Source organism: Pieris napi, chromosome 11 (genome assembly GCF_905475465.1).
Source record: "Pieris napi chromosome 11, ilPieNapi1.2, whole genome shotgun sequence".
Classification (NCBI taxonomy): Eukaryota; Metazoa; Arthropoda; class Insecta; order Lepidoptera; family Pieridae; genus Pieris; species Pieris napi.
Window position 1 is genome coordinate 2,726,746 of NC_062244.1, and position 19,634 is coordinate 2,746,379.

The 19,634-nt window shown below is 33.0% G+C and overlaps 1 protein-coding gene across 2 annotated transcripts in view; it reads left to right on the forward strand.

Moving 5' to 3' along the window:
* LOC125053946 overlaps positions 1 to 19,634 on the forward strand; it is a 65,916-nt gene that overhangs the window by 43,845 nt on the left and 2,437 nt on the right. For both annotated transcript variants that reach the window (XM_047655581.1, XM_047655579.1), the window contains one exon: positions 10,124 to 11,061. In XM_047655581.1, the coding sequence (XP_047511537.1) occupies positions 10,131 to 11,061 (931 nt within the window). In that variant the 5' untranslated portion in view covers positions 10,124 to 10,130. The remainder of the gene's footprint in view (positions 1 to 10,123; positions 11,062 to 19,634) is intronic.

Sequence of the window (19,634 nt, forward strand, 5' to 3'; positions counted from 1 at the left end):
TTTATTTGAGGCAATACTTACACTTTAATATAAGTGTCGTTTTGAGTGCGAGTTTTTATTTCAATGTTACAATTGACAGCCCTATGTATCTGAGATGCACGAGATGAAATCAAAGCGAATCTAATTAAACATTATGTATTCTCCGCAAAAATATTATTTACATTTGTTACTTAACCTCTTAGAAATTTCGGACAAGTTAGAAATTAATTTAAGTACACCACATCATCTTTAATACATCTATAAGAATTAGTCTAGCTATTCAAAGGGGGAACGCTGCCAGTATCTTCGGAACCTTGCCTAAAGGCACTCCTTTTAATAATATATTTTAGTTATTATATTTTAAGGTTTGTTATTTATTGTTCTTTTTTTTCTATTTCTATTGTTCTTTAATAATACTTTAAATTGTATTATAAATCTTTAAACATTTAATAATACATCTACAGTAAAATACAATATATCTATTTTAAAATCAATAACAATTACGGTGAACATAAATTATACAAAAATAATAAAATCAAATTTTAGTTTTTACCAGTAATCTTTTGCTTTTCTTTAAATTGATCTACCCACCACCGAATATATCAAGCTCGGGATAAGTTGTGTTACATTCGCGAATTCGAATGAGAGCCTGAACTCCTCCATTCGTTTTTGCAGATGGAATTTGTAGAATTATGCTGGATATGGACCTTGGGAATGAATAAAGGACAAAGTTTATGTTTTGTACTAGGTTCTGTATTTGACCATTTAACAATTTGTATATGTAACACCGGCTAGAAATCTTCGATCGTACAGTGACATCAAATTTCCTAAGTCGCTGATGGTAGAAGAGAATCCTGCTGATAGAGGAGAAATTTTTGTTTTTAATAACAAGATGATTGATTGAAGATGTCTTGTGGAACATGGTGTAATGGTGGCCTTACAAACTTGGCGATTAAAAAAAGTGGCGGAGATTTTATTGCCAGTCCTTCTCTTCCGTTCTTCGCCCTTGATTTGAGAACTGGCAGTAAATGTAAAATTAGAAGCATTTAATTTATATTTCTTTTTTGACGTTCATAAGTGTACATTGTGTTACCTATATGAATAAATGATTTTGACTTTTGGTACAGGTGCCTGTTAGAAAATCGTGCACTTATTATTTTTTTAGGAGTTCTTATTTAGTAGCATGAGCAACCGAGCTGGTGGGTCTGTAAGGAGCCGCTGCCAATGGATCTGCAATGGTCGTAATCTGTTAGTTCGTAACTGCGATTGTAATCCCGACTTTAAATTGAGTTTGTGTACTGCGCAATCCCAAGGTTGCGACATCCTACGGATATTGAGAGAACTACATCGGAATTGCATACAATCGCGATTGGTATCGCTATTGGAAGTTACAGATCGCAAGTGCGTTGTCGGCCTTTAAGGAAATGGTATTGAAATGTAATAAGTCATAACAGTTAAGAAATAGGGCTGGATGTCAGTGTTTCCCAACCTATATGCCATGCCCCACTTTAGCCTTTCTAAAATTATTATAACAAATTCGAATAAGTTTAAATATGTGTGTAATTATAAAAAAAACATTCTTCTCAACCAACTCAGGTCAGTTTTAAAGTTTTAACCCCATTAATACAATTCCCAGCTGCAGAAGTGGATTTTACTATGTGTCGAATAATACTCGTTAATATAGAACAGGTATAGGAAAATCATGATAAGTCTTAGACCAAAAATCGTGTATGTGGTATTTGCCTAAATGCTTAAGGAAACAGAAATCTGAAGGTCAAACAAGACAAAGAGATGTAATGCCAAGTTTTTTGTGTAATGCATTAAATATTATGAGTATTATCATAAATATTATTTTTGAAAAAAAAAATTAATTCACTTTATATTCCACATACAAAAATAAAAAAATATATAACAAGATGCAACCCTCATTGCATAAAGTACTAATATTTCAGAAATTCTCTTTACGAAATTTTAATTTTAAAAATAGAATTTCTATACGCTAATTCTCTCTCTCTCAATCGGTCTCAATCTCTCTCCCTTTTCTTCGACAAAAACGCTGCACATTTTCGTGACGTTCCGTAACAAATTTACCTTCATACGCCTAAAGAAGTTTCACTTAAAAAATATGTAGCTCGTTAAAAATTTTAATTGCTAAACGGTTATTCATAACACTATATACATTCAAAGTGCGTCGTGTGTATATTCTCAAGAGTATCAGAGAGAAAGCAGATAGAACGCCAAGATTGCGATGTAAGCTCCTATTAACGAACTTAATTATATGTAATATAAAATGCAATTAAAACTCGCACATACAAACTAACAAAAACGTGTAAGGTATACATATTTTGAGATATTTTGATGTTAAAAAAAAACAAACACCCTTTAATTCGGACAAGTTTATTTTCCTTATACATAAAAAAAACAAAGTTCCGTTTGCCGATCCCGACAAATTCAAATTCATTTATGAATTTAAAAAAATGAATATATATAAAATGCTTCTAATTTTACATTTACTGCCAGTTCTCAAATCAAGGGCGTAGAACGGAAGAGAATTACTCACAATAAACTCTCCGCCACTCTTTTTAATGGCCAGAAGCCTCCAGACCCTTTCATTCTGCTTACTCGCCCCATTCTTGACCAAACCTTGCCTGCAACTAGTTTTATATCATCTTCCCATCTCTTTTACAGTCCGCCTCTTTTCCTTTTTCCAATTTTTGGTTTCTCATTATATTTTACTCCACTTCGCAGCTACTCTCCAGGTACCGTCCATCTCCACTAGACATGTTCCTACAAAAGGACCATAGGAATATGTCGTCAAATTCAAATTCAAATTCAAAAATCATTTATTCACGTAGGTAACACAATGTACACTTGTGATTCGTCATTAAAGAAATAAATATTAATGCTTCTAATTTTACATTTACTGCCAGTTCAAAAAACCGTCTACCGTTTACCGTCAGCGAATATGAGGACAATCGGAGATATTAATCATCAGTAAAAATCGCTTTTGATGCGGCCATGATTAAATAATGATTCTAATAATTACAATTTATAACCTAGACGCTCTAAAAGGGTTGAAGACCTTACGGAGCTTTTTATAAACTTATATAGGTTTCAAGGTGTGTTACAGATAGTTGTGAACTTCGTCTTATTTATTTCAAGTAATGTTAAGTTTTGTTAGGTACGAGCGAGTTATATAGAATAATTATTTGACAGCTTCGCTTCAAAGGGTTTGTCTTTCTCTACTACTAGAAACGTGTAACAATATAATAGGAAATAACCAATTAAATCTTACAAAATTTAAATAAAGAAACAAGAGTGTAGACAAACGTAAATGTAAGAAATTTAGATTTTAAATCCGGCTTATACAGATTAACGCTCAAAATGAATATGCAATCTCAATCCAATTTTAGCAATCTTAGATCGACAATTCAATCCATTTTTAAAGAAAGGATGGCAAAATTCAATCAATGGATTGAGTTACCAATCTCAGGATTCAACTAAACGTTTATAAGTAAAACGTTTGTTATCCGCAGATATGTTAAACTTCCTTTAAAAATGGAATCGGCCTTTACAGTATTTACTAAAGCTAAATCATTTTACACTTATCATCCATAATATCGTCATTGTAGAATGATAATCTCGTATGTCAAAAAAGCATTTACTTTTTATTCTTAGACTCTTATGTCATTTAACTGGTATACTCTTATGAAGTAAGGGATTGGTTAATAACATAAATAAGTCCTTTTTACCATCCAAAACTATGGAAGCACATATGTACATAATAATATTTTAACGAACATTGACGAAATGAAACATTTATTTCTTTTACTGTAAATATATCTCTGGAAATACGAGATTATTACGAATCGCTCCACGAATGGAGGAGCTATGATTGAACCAAGAAATTGATTGATTTAATTTCAAATAAATTTTTCTACTTAAAAAATAAAAATAACTTACATTCATCTCTCAGTCTTCCCAAACCTCTCAGAAATGTATCCAGATGGTGCTGAGGAAACGGTTAAGCAGCCAGATAACAATCGGAATCGGTGATGACCTTCATCCGTTTTTTGAAGTCGGTTTATAATAAATTGCCTTGTTCCGGCTATAATTAAGTTGGCAGTTTTCCTACAACATGAATATGTCAAGTCGGAAGAAATTCTGTGAGGCCAACCACATGTACAATTTCGTATCAACATTGACCTAGTAAAGGCGAGAATACATGAATTTGTTGCCTACATATAAGGCACTTTGATTGTCAAGCCTTCAAATCGGGCTGCTTCAAATAAAGACTGATCTTCAATGAAGATACAATTACGACGGAGTGTTAAAAGTCTAGTAGTTTCCTGTTTCTAAATCTTACCCTAAGAAAGAAGAAACCCGTCCACTCGCTTGCCAATGTTTTTTTCAAATATATAGAGTCAACCTGGCTGGAGGATCACCTGATGTCAAGATATATCTACGCCCATGGATACTGCCACAGGTCTTACACGTGAACCGGCCTTTTTAGAATAGCCTTTTCGAAGGACCTTAAGTCCTGATGGCTCACGGACACTCACATTGCCAGAAGGCTCGCAAGTGCGTTGCCGGCTTATAAATGCCACTAAGAACTGCTTTTAGAAATAAAATAAGCCTTTTACAAGCTCATTTAAAAGTTTAATATTGACGGTATTTTTATTACGGCCAATTTACTGCTTGTATTTGTTTTTCTTTATATTATCTCTCATATCAAATGCTTTGCAAGAGGTAGATGGTATGGGCTATATGCGGCCTTTTTATCGAATTAGCGTAAAAGATAAATAATATTTTATATTACTGACCAATTAGAGGCTTTCTATTTGATGTGTTTAAATAGTTTATACAAATGTACAATTATGTGAAAACGCATTGTGACAGTGAAAATCCGAGACAATGTATGAGAAAATATATTCTTAAGATAATTTGTTGGGACCCAGACAACGTTTCCGTTTCTAGTGCATTCAATTAATCTCTTTTGTAACTTTTGCATCTGACTTCGTTTGCATAAGGGGTACACCAGGGGTCAACCTGGCCGGATGCTCACCTGGTGTTAGAAATACCTATGCCCATGGACTCGTGCTTTGCCAGCCTTTTAGGAATGGGTACGCACTTATGTGGAGTACATTTGGGTACTCCTGAGCGGAGGCTGATGGCAATGCGAAGTATTCAGGGTCCAAAAGGGTGCCAGTTTGGCGAAGGATAAGCATTCTTTCATTAGTTTTAAAAATATCTATGGACCGCTGCTAGTAAATACAAAAATTTATAAACTATTCTACAGTCGACTGTAGATTTCAAGTTTTGACAAATCTGCATACAATATATGATGCTTGTCATATATTGTTTCTAATATAAGGAAGTGATCTAGTTATAATGTCATTGCAATATCCGGTGTACGATTTAAACGCTGAGGCGATAAATTAAAACTAAATGTGGCATTCGGTGTTAGGGAGTTCTACAATTTTCGGCAAAACAATTGATTCGCGATAGGCATCACTACTTACCTGCTAACACACATAAATTATACATTGCTACAGACTTAAACTTGATAAATACTCAATAAGAATAAAGACTCCTAAAGGCCTGCAACGCACTTGCGAGCTTTCTAGCAATGTGTGTATCACCTCCTGCCCATTTGCCTCCTGTTACATGAAAAATAAAAATCCTAGATTATAGATTTGTATATGTACAACATATCTACGCCAAAAATTAACAACAATTATTACCCAATAATCAGATAAGAAATACCAATCGATCTTGTAATAGATTTTTTAAATAATGTTGTATTCTATCTAGAATAGGAATCGCTCTAGTCTATGACTTAGCTAATTCTATTATTAGCTTACACAAACAAGAAGGAGTTTTTATTGCACGTTCACAGACTATTGTGATAAACGATTCTTTATTTGCTTTCTCTTAATCACAAGTTTTTATAGACTATATATAGAAGTGCTGGTGACATAGTTTTACAAATAGCTTTGATATTTTAATTTACAATTGTAATAATATCAGTAATAGTATAAAATAAAAGATTTTGGTGGTTCAACGTATCAGCATCGCAGCATAGCATACACAATTTTTTTAAATATTAAATCCCGGATAAAGTGCTCTCAAAAGGCCGGCAACGCACTTGCGAGCCTACTCTAAAAGTGAGTGTCCAAGGGCGGCGGTATCACTTAACATCAGATGAGCCTGCTATCCGTTTGCCCCTTGTTATATAAAACAAGTCCCATAAAACCCTGACGAGGTACGGGACAGATACATTTCTGTGCCTTTCATGTATTGTTTTCCTTTGCAAATAAGTTAGACTAGTGACATTTCCTCGCATATGTGTTAATTGCAATATATCCATCGGTGTCGGGTTTCGTATGGACGGCTGAGTATCGGAAAAGTAAACACTGCTTAGAAAAAAACCTATTTATTTTAACATTATAAGCATTTTTTATGTTCCTAGAGGTTTGAGACATTACAAGCGAGTGGATAAATTTTTATCTCCACTAACAAAAACAGAATGGCTAGACTGTACAATCAGCTCCAGGGCCCGAACAATCTCGATATTTTCGTGGACCGCCCATCCAATTACAGGAAGGACATTGTGTTTATTTATTTATTTAAGTTATCATACATAATACTATATCTCCGGTATATGTTACAAACTCTTTTATCTAAATATATATATACGTATATATGAAGTCTTAGGTAATATAAATGTCATAAAAAATACAATTAAAATATAAATACAATAAAAACACCAGAAATTTTTGTTAATCAGAAAAAAATGACCTCAAAACAGCGGATTAGATATAGGCAGTAGGCACTTAATGGTTTCTTTTTGTTTCTTCTATTGGTTTGTTGGTTTTTTCCCTACATTTTGTAATTTGAGGTCTTTTGTTTTGTACCTATAATAATGTTTGTCTATGTAGACTTAAAGTGATTGAGTTCTAACATTTATCAATTCAGATTTTCGCAAATTTAGATTGAAAATAATTTTAGATTATAGATCGAGTAAAGCGGCTGTTAGTGATTGTAAGCCGTGGTTATAAGCGTTATGTGCACGCCGCGACGTCCGCACCGCACCTATCATCGAGGACACACATTGGTTGCCAAATTTATAACTTCTATCCTGTTTTTTGGTGTCGCCTTGTTGGGGCGGCTTCTAATAAATATATAAGACGCATATTTCTGTTTATGTAATCACATATATAGTAATAATACGTTACAACACCATAACGCATTTTATGTGGTAACTTTACCCAGTGACATTAGCTAATAAATTACGTTATTAATTTTGTAATTTCATGACACATTTCACACGTTTCATCTCTAACACAAGTGACAATTTACTGACAGTTAGTTTACTCTTAGATACCTTAAACATGAATATAGTATATAAACAGGTTACTTGATTTCCTCCAGGCAACCCTAGTATAAAAAACGACGTACTACTTTATAGTATTAATAAGTAACAAAATGTAATAATTAATATTTTCGTTTACATTATATGAATGTAGTGTGAACTCAGTTCCGTCATTTAGACGCCCATTTGGTCCGTTGGGCGTTAAGTCCTGGCTAATTAAGCCAGCCTAGCTTCTTCCAGAAGCTCAGAAGTTTCCTAGGAACCTTCGCAGGCTTCACAGAGCGACCTCACTGCTCGAGGATCTCTATTCTTTGGGAAGCCACATCAACGCATTCCAGAACGTCAGAGGTATCAGGCACGTCAAGAATCAGGGATGAGAGTCGCACGCCGAAGCCACTAGATAAACACTGCTCAATGTTCACAAATACATATATGAATATATTCATGATCAACTAGAAATATAGATCGTTTTCTCCAATTTGCAAAGTTGATCTATTTGATAAAACAACATTCTTATTTGAAACTTTAATCCTGATTTCTCTGTATCTTTTCAATTGAATTTGAAAATATAACCGCCCGTACAATGCCATTTAAATTTAGCATTTTATTCCGTCTTACTATCCTTTTCTATCCTCCACGATTTTCAGATGTGTCATGCATCTATGAATTGAATAACAGGTGAACCTTTTCTCCTATAGTTTTATTCCCAATAACATTTCCCATCAAAATATAATTTAAAGTCAATACACTTGTGAACGAGCATGAATACGTAGGTACATAAAAAGAAAAATACTTTTACTGCGACTTAACATAAATCAAACACAAATTTCAAATCTTGCTGCAATTTACATTATATCGCTAAAAGACCCGATCGATATTTACATTTTAAATTCGGTCCAATGTCAACATTTTAAATTAAGATAAACATTCACCCAAATAAACACACGACATTTGAAAGTAAGTGAAAGTGCACCAGCAGCGTCCATGTTTTGTCTATAAAATTACCTTAATTGCTCGTTTTACGAGATTCTGATTGAGAAATTAACAGCTATCGAGTATTTATTATAGTAATACTATTAGACACAAACCTTTATTAATAACAATTAACTTAACATGTTCCATAGATCTTTCTTTATAGGCAAGAAACGAAATCTGTTCGTAGATTTTGTATCTAAGTCACTACATGTTAAGGCCGATTTACATTATCTTAGTGTTTAGGAGAGTGCTTTAGGATAGTACTTTAGTTGAAACATGTAAACGCTACTTGCTTTAGTACGGTTCTACTTGACTTTCAAGTTGAATCAAAATAGAATCGCTTTTTATTTTTGTTTCAAGTGATACCCCTCCCGCGCCTGCGCATCCCCCCGAGATCTTCCCTCGTTGTGTGTAAACACGTAATTTAGTAAAATCTTTAGGAGAGTGCATAAGTGCCGTGAAACGCGTGCGTGATTTTTGATTTTTAAAGATGGCTAAATGGTCGGAAGATACAACTATCAAATTTGTGTCTGAATATGTTGTTCACGAATGTTTGTGGAACGTTAAAAACAATTTATACAAAAACAAACAGGCTAGGCATTCGGCATACACTGCCTTAAAAGAAGCTATTTTGTTTATTATTTATATTTAGTTTATTTATTTCGAATAAAATCTCGTCTTCTATTTGTTCCATAACTACAGTTAGTATTTTGCTTAGAATAGAGCGTATTTGCCGACGTTGTTGCGCGTTCATTGTGGCGCTGTAATGATACTCTACTGGAAGAAATGTAAACGTTCACTCGCAACGCACTAAAGCACTAAAGAACTTGCCTTTCAAGTTGTATTAAAGCACTCTCCTAAACACTAAGATAATGTAAATCGGCCTTTATTCCGATTCCTGGTCACTCAAATCACGTCAAATGCTTGTGCTAGTACTCTGTAATTCCCAATAGCTATAGCAATCCCAATTTTGGATATAGTTTCAATATTTTTATTGCTGAGAAAGTGGGCATCACTATCGCTATTGGAAGTTACAGAGTTCCAGCGCTGTTTCCTTCTTCACGGCAAATACCAGGCAGCTAGAAGTTGAGTTCGAAATCTAATGTTTAGGTATTTATACTTTTGCGCGGTCGTGTAACATCTAATATGTTAACGTTATGGTCATGGATTTTCCCATACGATTTTCGGATGTTGTAATAGAGAATGCTTAATTGTTAACTGACCATAAGTAATTTGAGTATTGCTTTACTGATCTAAAGCTTTATTGTTTGAAAGTTTGATTTATTTTGATCGAATCGATTGGACAACCGTCTTAAATTTGGTACCGATTAATAACGTTTTCACTTTTTTATTAAAATATCAAAATTTATCAGACATTTAACCAGTTAAACGTGACCTATATTTGGTATATCTTGGCAAATGCTTTTAATCTGTGGCATTTTTTAAATCGAGTCCAAATAAGTCAAAATTCAAAAATCATTTATTCATATAGGTAAACAAAATGTACAGTCGAACGTCAAAAATAAAATATGTATGAAATGATTCAAATTTTACATTTACTGCCAGTTCTCAAATCAAGGGCGTAGAACGGAAGAGAAGATCTGGCAATAAACTCTCCGCCACTCTTTTTAATCGCCGAATTTATTTTTAATCATGCTATTGTGCCTAACTTGTAATATTACTTTAAAACCAATCGCATATACAATTATACAAAACACACAATATCTAATTACTGAAGATTTTTAGTTAAGATGAGATGAGAGATTAGATATTAATAAAGCTTTTCTTTTTCAGATCGACAATGACCGTCAAGAAATCGAATCGATGTGGAGGTTGGGCAGCAATCGTCGCAAGGCAGAAATTGCATAATGCGAAACAAGAGTTAGATGTTGTTAACATAAACAAACAGACAACACATGATGATTACAACACAATCGTTGGGTTCAACGAGAAAGACCAATTACAATTACGAACTAGAGAAGAGGCAATTGAAGATGATAAACAAAAACTTATCAAAGATTACAATTTCAAAACGAATAAATATGAGAATATCGCCATTGATGACATTATTACATGCGTCAATATTGAAAATTTTCCGAATTGCGAAAACACTCTAGTCTTCTACGTAAATAAAAATATAAATAAAGAAGCTATAGCGCTCAAATTTGAAAATGAGCAGGACTTCAAAAGAATATACTTCACATATAAATACTTTAAAATGCGGAATAGGCTTACTACAAATTACACAAGCAGTGATAGCCTCTTTTCGAAAAAGAATCTTAAAAATCGAAAAAACAGCATGGAGGACTATGTATTTTTTGATAAAAAGCTTGAATATGATGTGAAACAGATAGAGCATGATGGGGTCACCCATATATCAGTTCAACAAAAAGGTTTCAATTCAAAATATGACCAACCCTTAAGTTTAATTGGTATAAGAAACGATGTTGACGCTGGTGAAATAGATAGTATAATATACACTGATATAGAAATTCCAGCAAAACCTCAAAAGAAAAAGTTATTTAATAAGAAAGCTAAGGCTCCATCACCTCCAATACTAACGAAAGAAACGCCGAAGGTATTAAAAGGCGAATTTGTTAGAGTGAACGTAGACAGATCACCAGATGTTGTTCCTAAAGATTTTAAACAGAATAAAATTCCTGATATTCTTATATTTAGGGATAAATCAAAACGAGGCAGTCCGACAAGTAATCTGTGGTCTACAAATAAAGGTAAGCATATATTGAAATGGTAATTAATAATTAACTTATAATATATAGGGTTCTGGTCCAAAATTCTGGAATCAAAGAATTTTTTGGCTTACATTTCAAATTTGCAAATTTTTTGTTTTATACATTTGTAAAGAGGTGCACCCATTACAAACCTCCTTACACTTCTAAAAGTAAATAATTATAATAAAAAAAGTAAATAAATTAAAAATAAACACTGTCATGTATATGTAATGTAAATGAGCAATAGGTTTCTTACAAAAACGTTTTATAAGTATCATAAATTTCTCATCTTGATTAATTTAGTACGTAATGCTGGCTCATGTTTCCGTATTGCTCTTATACAATTGCATAATGGTCTATGTTTTATGGTACCTATATATTATAGTACTATTTTATTGACCTTTGTATCATACATAATTCGCTTCCCGCATTTCATCAAAAACGCTATCAGCACCTTTTCTTTTCTTTACCTTTTTTTGATATCTGAGTTGGAAAAGCATTTGCGCATTTCCCTCAAAAGTTGCAGTTGTGACCCACACCAAAATCTCTGCTATTCAGAGACTGGGTGAGCTATACCCACTAAAACCACCTCGAGTAGTTCCTACAAAGCCGCGTTAAAGAGACTCCGGGGTCGCTGTCGCATTCTACCGGGACCTCAACGGCGTGCTGATTCGACCTAAAGCGGTCTAAAGATAAAACTAATCTAAGCGGTACAAACATTTCTGATATTAATGAAAATATCGTTCAATAGGATCCTATACTAAACGATAGTTGTATAGTTAAGGATGAGCAGGCGTACAGGGCCGCGAATGTAAAGCGATTTGTACCCAAGGCCTTTGCTGACCGTAAACTCTTGCGCAACTCCGGTCATTCACTTAGTCCATGCATCTTTACAAATCAATTTGCAATTTGTCAACATCGTTATGGTTCTTGTAGAAATTTGTAAATTTACAAGTTGATTTGACAAAATATCAAATATACATTAATAATGTAACAGCGACAATATCTATGGGTCAGGATTTGAAATAAATAATTAGTTTAGAAAACCAATATAGTATCAGTTTCATGATCATTTGTCAATCTAATAGGCAAGTAGGCCTTCTGTGCCTGACAGATGCCGTCGATTTTTTGGATCTAAGGCAAGCCGGTTTCCCCACGATGTTTTCCTTCACCGTTCGAGCGAATGTTAAATGCGCACATAGACCGAAAGTCCATCGGTTCACAGCCGAGGATCGAACCTACGATCTCAGGGATGAGAGTCGCACGCAGCCTTTATTCACAAAGATACGTACACAATCCTTACAGTACTAAGCCAATACGATATAAGATATATAATATATAACAGCATAGTGCAAATTGCTAATTGCAGTTTTCAATTATAATTTTATTTGATAGAGAGTCTTAAGATTTTTGGTTCTAACATGAGCGTTTTCTCCCAATGTTTTATTTCGCTCATAAAGAATATATTATTGCATTAAAAACATATATGTGTACTTATGTACACGCGTTAGAAGTTATACTTCTTTGGCGTAACAAGATAAAAATATTTTTAAATATTTTATCTTTCGCATTATTCTACGTTTCTAGAAAAAAAATACACTAACAATAGAAAAAAGGTATTTAATACATTGAAAGTTTTATTATAAGGCATTATCTAGTTAAATAAAGTTTATTTAAATATCACAAAAAATATTTCAACTTCAATTTTTTATTTTAAAATTATGACTGTTATTCAGGGTGTCGGATTTTTGTGACGGTGTGCGCGCGCATCGTAAAAATTTACTCATTTACTTTCCCTAACGCGCCAAAAGAAGTATAACTTCATTTACTTAAAATCCATTGATTTATGCGGTTGGATCGTTCGACCTAATTGAGAATTTAAAGCGGGTGGAACAGTAATATTCGTCACTCCTTATTACCAAGCCCTTTCGGAGAACACAATCATGTATTGGGAAAGAAGCCTATTGCGTATGTCAGGCTAACAAGCTTGTTATAAAATCATAATATTTGAATTGCCGCTCGGATTGCGAATCTCTACGACATACATTGAGACGTGACATAATGTTGTTCTATAGAAATTCGGTACCACTGACAGCTGAAATCCTTACTCAGACGTCCGTACTCTAATGGTATATTAATAATTATATATTTAGAAACGATTCAGCTACTATATACCCGGTTAGTTACTGATAATGTAAAAAGTGTAATTAATTTTTGAAGTTATACTTCTTTAGGCGCGTTATGAAAAATTTATTAGAGTGAAATTTTACGATGCGCGCGCACCGTGACACAAAATTAACAGAATGAACTTGCCCACGGAAGATGCTACGGCATTGGACATAATTTAAAAACAACATTCGAATAATAATATAATTTATTTTAAACTTAATGTACGAGAATAATAATAAATATTTATTTATTTAATTTTTCAAATGTAAACTGAACTTTATTGACTATAATGACTCCTTTTCCAGTCTTTGATTATTTAATTGTAATTAATTATTTGCATGCAATCAAAAACTATTTTTAATAATGCCAAAGAAGTATAACTTCTTACTTCTTCTTATTTTAACTAATACCTATAAATAAATAAACTTAAAAATTTAGCACCCATGCCAAAGAAGTATAACTTCTTACGCGCGTACATAAGTACACGCACTCTTTTTTTAAATAATTTTTAGCCTGCAGTTGGATGTTAAGTAAGTAATTGTTAAATTTTAATACACGAAGTTACGTTGTTGAGTTGAGTTGGTAACGTTAGGTATTTTCACCTTTAAGAACAGAACTAATATAAAGTCGATAGGCGTCCATTTTCAAGGTACTCGCATTTTGATAGATTCAAAGAAAAACGGATCTTTTGTCAAACACCGATTCACAAAAATATCATATAACTCGCCCTTTCGGAGGAGCTTATATATTATATTGGGGTACTTTTAAATATTATTTTTGTATATAATACCTCAAGTATTCGTCTCAGCTACGGTGGTAAATCTAGTCATAATATTATATCAATATTTTACAACTAAATTGTAGAACCAATATTTTTTAATTACCATTGAATATCCTTGACCAAAAAAACGAATGTTTGTACGATTAATTTGTCAGCAAACACATTAATTGCTAATAGAACCAGTTCAAAGATTTGTTTTTATTCCGCATAATTATGTTTAAATATGGCCCTGATATAAAAATATTTATTTAGCTCACTCCAGTTCTCTTAGGGCCCTCATAGGTCCCATTAGGCATTCTAAGAAGCATACGACTGTCAACGAAATTTTTAAGATGCATTTACCATATTTGGCGTTTGATCTAATAGTTACATTTAGATGTTCCTTTGATGTGAGAGAATTGTCCATGCGTTCGTGTCCTAACAATCAGAGGTGAAAAACAAATCACGAATTAATTTCGAACCTATATCGAACCTATTCACAAGTTGTAAAATACTAATTGCAAATGTTACGAGTCAATATTTTTTCTCTGAAAGCGCATTTGAAAATAAATTACTGATAAATGTGTATTTAAATTCAAACATTGTTCAGCTAATGGCAGCGCAACTTGCAATTATTTCGTATCTAACTACGTTTGAGATTACATAAAGAAACGGTAAAATTGGACGCAGTCCCTACACATCCTTTTCTTTCTCTCTAATATCGTCGCTGTATAATGATAAACTAGTATTTCCAGTAAATCAAACATAATAGGAAACGAAAACAATGTTTTATTTCGTCAATGTTCGTTAAAATATTATTAGGTGTTTTTGTCCATAGTTCTAGATGGTAAAAATGAATTATACATCATGATTATAACAGTTAAATGACATAAGAGTCTAAGAATAAAAAAATAATGTTTTTTTGACATACAAAGTTATGTGTGACGATATATTTTTAGGGATAGATTTTATGATGTTGTGTTTTACACATTTGCTGCGGTAAATAACGATACATTTTGGATTATTCCGAAGTTCAATACAATATACACCAAATGTGGTTTCAAAGTTTAGCATGCAGATATTTTGTAGGACATAAAATTTCCCCATTGACAGTTGACAGTCTGTGTATGTTGACACAGATACGCATTTAACAAAAGACTATTAATTTTATGACATCTTACCTGGCGTTTGCTTTTGCAAAATCCTTAGCACTTGATAATATAATTATTTACTAAACTATCTTCATGCTCGTGTGATTAGCAACTGAAAATTAATCATATCTTATATATAACATTCTCGTGTCGCGGTGTTTGTAGTTAAACTCCTCCGAAACGGCTTGACCGATTCTCATGAAATTTTGTGTGCATATTGGGTGTGTCTGAGAATCGGAGAACATCTATTTTTCATCCCCCTAAATGTTAAGGGTAGTCCACCCCTAAATTATATTTCTTTTATTATATAGCACTATTTTTTATTATAAATGATATACATGGCAAAACGACGTTTGCCAGGTCAGCTAGTATTAGTATAAATGTGTCTGTCAATAGCCTAATCAATCGAGTCGGTTCTCTGACTTAGAAATTACCTTAAAAATTGTCTGTAATAAACGTTACAAACGTGTACTGTTGTTATTACATCTGTTTTAAAACATACGACATCGTGCCAGCAAATGTAAATTTAAATGATTTATTTTCACTTTAAACTTATAAGATTATTTGCAATTGTTTATTATCAATATTGACGAATTAGAACTTAATTAAGTTTACAAAGTAATGTGATTTCGCACTCATACTATAAAAAAGTTTTATCAATTATAAAAAAAAGCAGTGTTGGCTTAGTGGCTTCAGCATAGTCCATCCCTGGGAAAACATCATAAGGAAACCAGCATGTCTTAAATCCAAAAATCGTCTACCAACTTGTCTATGAAATAGAATCGAAGAAACAGATGCAAATAGAGGCATAGTTATATTAACCTAAAACTTATTAATTGTTAAAGTTAAACACATATTTGTATTTTATTTATTTAAACCAGCGAGGCTGGTATTTTTGAAATATAATGTTTTTAATTTTACACAACATGCTGATTTGACATGGCTGATTGTGCGGGCTTGTTATTTATTTTATAAATTTTGTTGCAATTAAAGCATTTATAATATTATAGCTGACCCGGCAAATGTTGTTTTGCCATGTATATTATTTCTAGGAACCATTTTTTTAGTTCAATAAAAATAACTATCTACTATAATATAAAATAGAGGTTGATCGTAGAGGGGTGAAAATTAAGGGTTGTATGTATTTTTGAATGCTGTATAAAAATAAAAACAAAAAAAATTGTCCCTTAATCCTTTAAATTTTAGGGGAATGAAATATATATAAAACACACAAAATATCACGAAAATCGGTCGAGTCATTTCGGTGCCGAAAAGGAGTTTAATTACAAAAAATGTTGTCCCTTAATCCCTTAAAATTTAGGGGGATGAAATATATATAAATATGCACACAAAGTTTCACGAAAATCGGTCGAGTCTTTTCGGTGCCGAAAAGCCGTTTAATTACAAAAAAAATTGTCCCTTAATCCGTTAAAATTTAGAGGGATGAAATATATATAGACATGCACACAAAATTTCACGAAAATCGGTCGAGTCATTTCGCATTTATCTATTACATAACACGAGAATTTTATATATTAGTTTAATGCAGCGAAAATTAGCGGGATTTCCAATAACAAATCAACATTTAATAAGTTTCCTTATAATATTTTTGGCAAACTTCTTGCAAATGTAAAAGTATTTCGTTACATAAGTCTGTACTGTGTATTAGATTACAGGAAGAGTAGCAAATTGAGTAGCGCGAGAATCTTATATGTTACGCTTGAATAGTATCACACGACTAAATGAGCGATGAACCACGACCTAGGAACTGCTCATTTTCTTTCATGAGGTTAAGTTACCTTCCTTGTATGAATAACGTTGACGGAAACAGGTGCTTTACCTTAAATTGCTCTCAAGAGCTATATTTTTGTTTTTATATTTAAATATATAAAACAAAGTCGTGTTAGTTATACCACTTATAACTCAAGATCGGCTGAACCGATGTTAGTTCTCTTTTTTGATGGATTCTCTCCGCTCCGAATAGCAGAATAATTAATAAAATATCGGATAAGTTATCGAATAACAATAAATTAATTTTACGAATGCAAACAGCATGTGGTAAGCAATAAAAGATTTCTGTATTTGTAAAAAAAGTGTAATGTTATTACTTTAATGAAATTCTAAATTAAGTTTAACTAAAGTTAACACGATATTATTGGACTGTCAGGCGGAACGAAGTTAGCCGGGTCAGCTCGTAAGGGTATAAAAAAACAAAAATATCGTACTATAGTATAATCGATGGCACAGGAGGCTGCCGACTTGCCTATTAGATTGACAAATGATAATGAAACAGATTCACAAATCTGAGGCTCAAAAATTAACACATAGTTAATTAATTAAAATCTGTAAAGGTAGCGCCACTGATAACAAAATATAAGGGATTATTTGTTAAATCAAATCTGTTAATAAATAGTTTTCCAATACTCATACATCCCTATTAAATTGTGTTTGCGCTGTGAAGATTTGATTAAAATAAGACTGGTTTTTTTCAAATAAGTTACACTTAAAACCACATGTGACTTATAATAATTTAGAGATTCTATTCCCGACTTAACAATCACTATGTTAGCTTAGTAGGCACAGAATTATTAGAAAAAGATATGCCAATTTCATTGGTGTAGTACGGTACTTGTTAATCTGATGGTGTTGGTACACCAGAATGCCAGAGGGACCCGAGAGCATCATTAATGCCATTTCAGTGTTAGAACTACTCCAAGTTATTGGCATAGAAAAAACTTATACATTTTTTATGTATGGTTCAGTTTGCTGGCGCGATAAATGCAATACAGCGCATGCGCGCGGTTTTGCTATCTTATGTAGCTGTAATGCGCCTCATCATTTTCTTTAAAATTTTATTTCTATACATCCAATCCTGTAGAACAAATGTTGTGTTTGTTTTTAAATAACACTGGCGATATACGCCCCAGACTTCCAAGCCATCACTTTCTATATTCCCCACGAAACTCTCCTATTTAACCTTAAATAAAAATAAAATTACATAAAATATGTTTAGTATGGAATATAAGATACACGTATCACTTATTCCACGTCATTAAATTTGAATCGGTAGACATCCCTACTCATCGGCAAAGAAGAGGGCGTAGGCTGAGAGAAAAAGCCGGCGTAAAAAACTCTCGGTACTCTTTTAAAAAATCACTTTCAAATCCTTGTATACCATCGTGTTAAACCCCTAAAGGCTCACCTTGCTATTTCATAAATTCGTTGAGTAATACGTGTCATCAATTTATTACTAAAATGTTTGTTCGTGATTGTTGAGTGGGTCAGATGTTTGATAACCTTTTGTAGTCAAAAAACGATTTTTCGTTGTTGATTGAAAGGTTTAGAATTTCATTATAAGTTGTACTATTTAGGTGTATTATATATGGTACCCTGTTTTAAAAATATGTAAACATAAATAATAAGTTAGGTACATGACACTATAGTCGTATTTTTAATTAGACAAAGCTAATGTCACTTTGTAAAATAATGTTGACATATTTAAAGTAATAGTGATACGTTCAATTCTTGTTCAATCAGATGAATGAACAATGAGTGTGAATAGTTAATCATTTCAAACTATAAAATAATATTATTTCTATTTAAAAATTGTATAAAAGTGCTCTGATATAAGTTAGGTACTAGTAGTATGTAACTACAATCAGTTTTTTGACGGCTTATTACAAAGCGCGGCGTGGTGACTAGTGCCATCACCGATCATTAACTCAGGAGTTTTTTCAATCATTCACTTTGTCACAACACTATTTTTATTTCATTAAAAACTGACAAACCGTAAACGTCAGTTGACTTCGTCTAATTAAAAATACGACTATAGGGTCACGGTTTTGTAGGTTTTATATGACGAAAACCATTTTCTGCGCAGGAAGGTACACAAAGAAAAGTTGTAGGGGCCTCATACCTAGCGGTCTTATTAAGTGGCAGCTAGGTGAGGGGTACCAGGTTCGATTCCCGGTTCGAGGGCAAGTTTTAATTTAATTTAAATTTGTTCTCGGCCTTTGGGAGGGTTGTGCGGTACCGGGCGAGTGCCTAAACCGTACATGGAGGACATGATCGAATTTCTAAGGCAAAAAGCACGAATGATAAAAATCTCATACTTGACGCTGGCTGATGCACAAACCGTGCCAGAGCCATTAAAAAAGAAAGTTGTATTTGGAATTAACTCCGGAATGGGAGAATACGGAATTTTGCTAACGACAAGAGCGATTATTTTAGTGTTAATAAAAACGATAGCATTCTTCTCGAGTATCTCGTGACATAAGGTTATCGATAAGGACAAATCTATTAATAAAGTTTTCCCCTTATTGTTTAAACGTAAAACATCCTTGCAATACACGGTCATCGCATTTGCCTACTAATATATTCAATGAACGGAAGTCTATATGCGTGCAGAATAAAGCCATCAATTTACAAAATGTCAACAAAGTACACAACCAATTCGACTTAGGGGCCTTCAAGAATAAAACGTACTAATTCTT